The sequence below is a fragment of the Apaloderma vittatum genome, unplaced genomic scaffold (genome assembly GCF_000703405.1).
Source record: "Apaloderma vittatum isolate BGI_N311 unplaced genomic scaffold, ASM70340v1 scaffold39392, whole genome shotgun sequence".
NCBI lineage: Eukaryota > Metazoa > Chordata > Aves > Trogoniformes > Trogonidae > Apaloderma > Apaloderma vittatum.
This window is the reverse complement of record NW_009704774.1, coordinates 969-9,355: the sequence shown is the minus strand read 5'-3', so window position 1 is coordinate 9,355 and position 8,387 is coordinate 969. Positions and strand designations below refer to the sequence as shown.

Sequence of the window (8,387 nt, the reverse complement as noted above, 5' to 3'; positions counted from 1 at the left end):
GTCTGGGGGCGTCCGCCTGCTGCTGCTGATGGAGCTGGGGCGCCCGCTGAACGAAATCCAGGGGTGGGTGACATCCTGCTCGCAGCGCTGCAGGTGCTGGTTGGTCAAGACCAGTTCGTGGGGGGCTCGGGGATGCTTCTGGGCTGCCAGCTGGGAAGCGGTGGGGTTGTCGGTGTAGTCGTTCTCGATGTGAGTCGTCTTCATTTGGTCGATGGGCAGGATGGTGAGCGGGTGCTGCAGCCGCCCGTAGGGGATCCGACTGTCCAGCAAGGGCTGGACCATCACAGAGTTGGGGACGACGGTGATGTTGTGGGGGATCCGGGGCTCCATTGATGAAGTGGTCTGATTAACGGCGAATGACCTGCTCTTAAGTATCCTGGGGGAAGGAAAGGAGAAAGAAAAGGGGTGGGGGAGAGAAAGAGCGCATCGTTATTGAGCTACCCTGCAAACCCAGCTCAAGGAGGGCTCTGTGCTGAGGCTGGTTATTATGCAGAAGGGCTTATGACGGAGCCAGAGCACTTGCCCTGGTATAAAGTGCATCACTTCCTTTGCTGCTGTGTTCCTCTGCCTGACCTTGGCCATATATAGCTCCCCCGGTCCTCACCACCCTTACTGCAGCCTCCTGAGGGGCCCGTTCATAATTTTTACTGAGGGAAGGCACATCTTATGGTTACCGGCGCGTATTCGCATGTTTTTTTTTTTGACAGCAAACTGCCCAAAATGACTAATTTAAGGTTTGGGGCTTTTCCCCAGCTGGCTCTTATCACTACAAAACCCTAGTGCAAAATCATGGCTCATGGGAGCGCTGGCCTGGCGCAAAGATGCTCCGGAGCGTGGGGCTGAGCGCTTGTCCTTGCTAAACCCAGGATGTGCCCACAGGAGGGTGGCTTGGCTACGTCGAGGCTGCGTCCCATCTCCCTTGGGAGCTCTGCGGGTTTCCAAGGCTGCATTCAGCTCTCCCGTGAGGGTGGGAGCTCTGGCTCAGCAGCCTGTCTGGCTGCAAACCAGGGTGGGAGCGGAGGGTGCAGCTCATGGGAGAGCACCGGCGCGGGTCAGGCTTGGTACGTCACCCCGCGCAGGTAATTAGGCACTCCTCTTCAAAACACTAAGTGGGCTAATATTTAATTTAAGTGCTGTTTACTAGCTCGACTAGCTAAGCCGCCTAGTGCCGCAGCTTCTAATTTCATTGAAAGAGTGCAATTTATCCTGGAGTCAGTCCAAAGATTCAGCAGCGGCGTAGGACAAGAAACCACAGGAAGTAACTAAACTTAAATCAAAGAGCGGAAACAACTCGGTTCAAATTTAGAAAGTGCACATTGTTTTCTAGGAGATGTGCCATTTCCTCACGGGGTGACCTTTATTCATAAATAATATAATGTTGGAGATCAGTTTAAAGAAGCGGTGAGTAAAGCTTTGGAGCAAGATGTGGGGCAGGAGGGGCAAAGCTTCTGGTGTCAAGAAAAAGGAAGTGGTGAATGGCTTAAGGCATTGCCAGTTGTTTGTGTTCAGACAAACAAATTAACCTTTTCCAACAGCACGGAAGATTTTAATATTACAGCAGTCTGAAAAAAAAAAAAGGTCAGGAGAAAACGTCCATCCAACCATAACCAAGTCACACCCGAGAAGCGTGTGTGTGAGGACAAGTACGTGCTTCTGCAAGAGCACTCCCCCTCGCCTCCAAATTTAACACAAGGTTACAAAAATTCGAGCATGAGCCAATTCTGCACTTTTTTGGAAGGAGAAAGGGAAACAGTTTTACCCACCAAAAAAAAATGTTACTAGAGTCCACTATTATATTTGTAAATCATTGCTTTGACGGAACGCTTGGCATCGGCGGGGCTGACGCTCTGCCAGCTCTGCCCAGCGCAGACAAGAGCAGGCTCATGCCGGGGGAAAAAATTGTCAGTTTTCTTTTGTATGTCAGAATCCAAAGTCATATTATAAAAAGTAACTTGCTGCAAGCCAGAGTTTAGCAAAATAGTTCTGTATCGGCTAGGAGGCAGGTTTGCAGGAGGACTTTGGCTTCACAGTTTTGGGGGGGGGTTGTTGTTTTTTTTTAAGGAGAGAGATGCAGCTGTTCTGGCTGCCAAGAGTAAGAGTGCGGCAGAGCTGATATCAGATGGAAGGTAGCTGGAGGAAATGGTGGCATGGTGAACAATGCTACAGGTCTCTCTGCTCCCTCACGCCACTGGCAGCGCTGCCAAGACAGAATTTTTAAATAACCTCTAGCACGGGGCTACGCGTTCCAGCCTGACCTCGCTCCCACGTGTTGTCAAGTCTCTGGAGTTTGGTCCCTTCGCAGTAGGTTTAGGATCCGTGGAGCATTATTTATTTCAAGGTGCATGTGTGCGGGGAGGAGAACTGTTTAGCATCTGCCACCTCTGTCGCTGCAGCGAGGCGGAGGTGATGCTGATTTTCCCCGAGACGGCAGCTCCGAGCCAGGGCGGCGCGTTGAGGGTGCTCTGCGGAACGGCAAGCCCCTCGCCTTGGCTTGGGACAGGAGCAGCCCCCAGGAGCTGGCATTTTAGGCTTTCCGTTAATTCTGTAGTTGCACTAGTGACGACATCTTGCAGGAGTTATGTCATCAGGTTAATCTGGAGAAGGAGCACAGCCACAGGCACTCCTAGAACGCCCGAACCCCGGGTACGCAGACACAGCTGTGTGCAGGCAGATGCTAGAAACGGCTTAACTGAGATGATGCTAAGCAGGATTTCAGAGTTAATTATCACAGAAAGGAGATGAACCCTGGACTAAACACCACACTTTAGGACTGTTAATGCTGAAAATGATTCATCATCTCTTTTCATTATGATACTGTTTCAGATTGCCTTTCTAAGAGGCAAACTATTTTCGCAGAGCAATGGGAATGGAAGCCCTGACGTGGCAAACTCAAAGGCCTTGCAAATATCTGGGCACAGGATTTGCTTGGATAAAATCTCTGGGGTCAAGACAGCAGACAAGCCCCAGCTCTCCTAATTCTGGACAGAATATCTCTCTTGCTGAAGATCATCTCTGAAACCTTTGCACACCCTACCAGTTTTTGGCGCTAGTGCTACACATGGTACTTCAGCTTCTGCCCTGGCTCCTCTCCACAGTTAACTGCTCTCATCTTTCAAGCTACTCTCTTAAGAGACATAAATTTCTGGTATTTATGGAATTTTCCAGGGACCGTGACTACATTGCTGCTGATGGTCATCACCAGAAGTTTCAGCAGTGCGGTAAGATTGCTGGTGACAGATCCAGGTCAAACATCTCAATTGAACCGGAAAGTGAGCCGGGTCACGTTCGTTCTGCAAGGAGGCTCTCCTCCATTGGGACCTGCCCAGATCACAGCTCTGATGACTTTTTATGGTTGCTTCAGTTTTTTTGTCTGCATGCTTCCACTGGCACGTGCCTTGAGCACATCTTTCCCTGAGCTGCTTTCAGCTTTGTGTCTGCATGCCATGAAAAGCAAGTTTTCAGCAAAGGGTGGGAGGTAGCTGTGTCCGAGCCCATCGCTCCATCTCTCATGGTAAAGAGGAGGAACCTAGTTAAGTTCTCAGGTTAAAGACCTGTGCTGGACCAGAAGCAAGTCAAGAAGCCAGAATGCTCTTGTGAAGTCTTTCAGGCTGAGGTGAGCCTGCCTGGGTATGTGCATGGATCCTGATGACTTCCCAGGAAGATCCTCCAGGACATCAAATCTTGACTTTTTTTGATTAATATGTTCTCCAGAGGGGGGAAAATGCAGCTGCAACCAGTATGAAACTGTTCCAGGATGACTAGAGCAATACAAGCAGCTCTTTGAAACGTGGTCCCCTTGCCCTGAGCAGCAACGTTGGGATCTTCGCAACTGCAGCTTCTGTCCCAGCCACACCCCCAATGAAAAACTAATGTTTGGGATGACCTGGTGGAACTTGTGTGAAACTTTATTCAGTGCCTTTGTTGTCCACTGCACTAATCCAGACTGTCTACAGTTTGAATTTAAATTGAGCAAAAATGCCATACAGAATATTTGTAAACAAAATTAATCTTTGATCATCAGTAACTACAGACATATTGTAGCATATAATGTAGGCACAAGTTCACTGGTTGCATTTGTACGGGCAATTTTCAGAAAGTAGACAGCAGGAGGAGAAACTCATGAGTATGTACTTATACTGAGATTTTTTCATTCTTTAGAGGCCAGTGAAACAATGAAGTTCTTTTCCAAGCAAACATGCCAACAAACTCCCATGTAGAGAAAACTTCTTTTCCCCTCATGCCATTCAGGGACTGTATGGTTGCTCACCACATACAATTTTCAAGTCAAAATACACTTCCTTCCAAGGGAGTAAAATTGGATTCAAAAGTCAAGTTCACGAATGAGCTGCAGTGCTTATTGCATCTCTTCATCAAGATATTGCCAATTTAAAATTACTATTGTGCTAGATAATCACAAGTCCTAAAGTTGTAGGAAACCAACTGTTATTTTAAAGTGTTTTGGTATTATTTCAGCCTTGAAAGTTCTGTAAGATTCTTTAGTCATGTGAAATTAAAACAAAAGTGATACTACATTTTAATAGGATTTTGGACTTGCTTACATCATTTTATAGAAAGCTACATCCTTGTAGGCAATCCCATAAGAAAGTCATATAAATCCCCAGGTAAGCTCCTTCTCATTAATGTCTTCAGAAGAATTTTTGAGGCAATAAGGTTCTAGTATATTTATTTTCAAAGTGGAGGTGGATGACTTGTCTTCTAGCTGCGGAAACACAAAATGGATCTTGACTCAAATACCTAATGAGTGCAGAAATATATAACGTTTGTAACTGTCTCAGTTACCCATTAGTTAAAAAGGTCTTTCTCATGTGTTTAACAACATTCTAGATTTATGTGGTAACAAAAGAATACTGAGAATAAGGGACCTGAGCCCAGCACCAGGTCCTGTGTGGAAGCAATCTTGCAAACCCTGGCTCTTGTAAGCTCTGGCGTGACTCTGGCACATCCCCTGTGCCCACAGTCCCTGTGGAGGCAACAGAATGCAAAAACGAGCTCCCACGACCCAGCTCCAGTCCACTCGGCATCGGGCATGAGGTACCACGGGTTTGCCCAACCCATTTCTGAAAGATGCAGAAAATGTCGACACGAGATGCTGATGCGCAAACATCTGGACTCAGCTTTAAATACTGTAGGAAAGAAAAGCCCCAGATGCTGTGCCTGGAGTGGGTTTGCTAATATAGAGAGACCACCAGTACAGTCAGAGAAGGAATGCAGCCGCTGATAGAGAGACCCTTTGTAAGCTGCAGAGCAGGAGTCACTGTGCCTCTTTCTAATCAACCCAAATCAGTCTGGGATTCTCTGATCTATAATGGTTCTGGTGCTTCTAGGTGGGATGGAGAGTAGCGGTATGCAAAGAGCCGCCTTCTGCCTTCTTACTGTAAGCAGAGTAAATCTGAGTTTTCAATAAGGATTTCTGATCACAGGTTTCCAAGGCCTCTCAAAGTATTGAAGCACCACAAGCTTTTGCAAAGAAGGGATGGAAAAAATACCACAGAGAGATCAAAGGCCAAGCCCAGGCTGGTGCCACAGGAGCTGTGCACCGGGGCTGCTGCTCGCCGGAGTTTTGTTGTGGGTCAGTGATGGTGAGGGGACAGACCAGAGACCTCTGAATCCTGTGCCCTAACAGCTGGATCACACCTCCCTTTGGTTACCACGGCAGTAAACCTGATATTATCTAGGCAAAAGCTGCAGTCTCTAAAAGAGATGTGACAATCACCTCATTAAGATTAACATACGGATCATAATGGCTGCTGTAAACGTACTGCAGAAATCTGCTTATTTTCTTTGCTATATGGGACACATGAATTTCTGAGGAAATAGGGCAACAGGAGGAAATCAAAGGGAAAAAAAAAGCAATAGAATCTTTACAGATAAGTCTGAACACAAAGAAATCATCACAACTGAAAACAATATACTTTGGAGTAGCATATTGTCAAGAGTGGACAGACATTTCAAGGCTTGTGGAAGTCAACACCGTTCAGAATTGATGGGAACTGGTGCAAGATTCCTCTGCTTTACCACTGCTTTTGGAACAACCATGACTATTCTCTCTCTTGTGGAGGTTTGGTTACACAGTCTGGAAAACCTTATCTAGAAAGTGTTGATCACTGCCCCGTCCTGTGCTCTGGGGATGTCCACAAAGCCTCCTTGCTGGCTCTGGCACAGTGCTGGACACCAGGACTCACCAGCAACGTACAGCTCCTCCTGCCAACCGTTTGGGGAAAAAAAAAAAAAAAAAGGAAATACCCAGGACATGCAGTGAAAAAAGAAGCCAGGATATCTGGTACTAGAGCCATCCTCGCTGTCAGGACCGGGCAGATCTGTAAGGGGTTCCTGGAGCACCTGCCCCTGACGGGGCTGGGAGCTGGCAGGGTGCTGCCCACCCTGTTTGCTCCACCGCAGCCAACGAGCGGGATCCATAAAGGACTCTCTTCCCTGAACCCCAGCGGAGGAGGAGCGGGTGATAAAGCAACAAATTCTGCCATTGCCTTTGTTGGGAATTAAGGACATCCTCTCGTCCAGACCTCCCAGCGGTGATGAGGGACAAGCTGCTACCAACGGAAGTCAAAAGGTTCAATAAAAGCTTTTAATGAGGGAAGACGACACTTGAAGTTAAAGGAGACCTTTCAAGAAGCCGATTTTTAATGTGTGATTAAGAATAATATATAATATTGAAGTTCATTAAGACTGAGTGAGGCTCTTCGAATTTTGAGTCAAGCTGCAAATGCTTTAAAAAAAAGAAAAAGCTCTTTTGCATAAAGTGTGTATTAATGTTAACAAAATACTGATAGTAATTCTTTTTGTTGCCCTCCTTGGCAGCCTTGTCTATCTAAGGACAGCTAGAATTTTCTCTATGAGTAATAAGGAAAAAAATTAGAAAGCTTATTAGGGAAACCTGCCATTTTTTAAAATGAGACACTAAATTCTTGCCAGAGCGTGGAAATGAGACCTGTAGACTTCCAAGAAGCTGTCTCTGTCCAGCTAAAATCTCTTCTTGCAGTGCAAGTGAATAAAAGCACATTTTGGCCCACTAACGTCCAGGTCTCTAGGGACTCAAATTTCGTAGTCAAGGTTTTTATTGGATAAGAACATTTTATTTTCAGGCCAGAAAACCAAGCTCATGTATGATCTGTTAAGTTAAATGATACTAAATGATAGCCATATTAGAAGGATTTAGCATTTTCTTAAGGAAATACATGGTATTTCATTTAAAAAGAATAAACCCCAAACAATACTTGTGCAATTGTTTGCCTATAAAAAGGCAGTTTTAAGTACTGGGCTGAATTTGGAAAATTGTGTAGCAATATGATTAATGAATTTTTTGCTTTTACAGTCAATATTTGAAAAACTACCAGAACTGTGAATTAATTATTGCTGTAGTGTTGCAAGGGTTGTGAATTTTATTTCACTGAAGTCTGCTAACAGGATTTTTTGGGGGCAGGGAGGAATTGCTTTTTGAGATGTTGCATTTCCCAGTATGATTTGGGAATTAGTCATGATTCCATGAAAACAGCTTTTGTTTTGCTGTTTCAGGAGGAGAACAAATAATTTTTCCCTTGCACATACCTCACGGAGAATTTCAAAAGGACTGCACTGTTCAGAAATGGTCCTTTTAATTTTATAATGCCAATATAGAGTCCCTTCTAGCAACAGAAAACACAGTAGCCCATGGAAAATGGCACATTTATCAATGAGACATCCCCAGTGGGGTTCCAATAACTGAGAACAACCCCTCCTCCCGCTATCATTCAATTTTATACGGAGAAGGGGGAAGCTAGTCATCAGGATCATTGTGATTCCGTGCACAAATTGTAGCTTTATTCTTTAACCCAAAATAAAGAGAGAAGGGGGAAGCCTTCACATAGGGAAGGCTGGGTTTCTCATTACCTAATTAAACAGCAATTCCTAAACTGATTTTTGACATACTGTAGCCTTAGCATGTTATGGAAGAAAGGTAGCAGCTGAAGAAGTTTTAAAGAATCTAGAACGTGCTTTTTCTTCAGGGACACTTTTCCTTTTCTCTTTCTTTCCCTCCTTCATCATTTAAGGAAAAACTTGGGGCTATAAAAGATTTCCATCAAGAAATCAGACCCTTGGTCACTTGAAGAAAATGAGTGAAGCCTTTTCCTCTGGTGATTAATGCTGATATTCATTTGCACTGCCATTTCCAAGGTCTGCATTTCCAGTCCTGCTTTCCTCTAAGACCTTTGTGCCTTTTATACACCCCTTTCTGTTTTCCCCATTCCCCTTCTGATAATGAATTTTCAGAACATGTCGTCTCTAGGCTTGTCTTTCTCCTGTGACGCCAGGACTGGTACCAGAAAATAAAATCCTGGCTTATCTTTGCTACGCAGTTGGTAGAGAGGAGC

General features: G+C 45.4%; 1 protein-coding gene across 1 annotated transcript in view; it reads right to left on the bottom strand.

The window, feature by feature from the left end:
• SPRY4 (sprouty homolog 4 (Drosophila)) overlaps positions 1-333 on the bottom strand; it is a 910-nt gene extending 577 nt beyond the window's left edge. Inside the window, exon 1 of the mRNA XM_009865159.1 lies at positions 4-333. Coding sequence (XP_009863461.1) covers positions 4-330 — 327 coding nt within the window. The 5' untranslated portion in view covers positions 331-333. The remainder of the gene's footprint in view (positions 1-3) is intronic.
• Between the last annotated feature and the right edge of the window lie 8,054 nt (positions 334-8,387).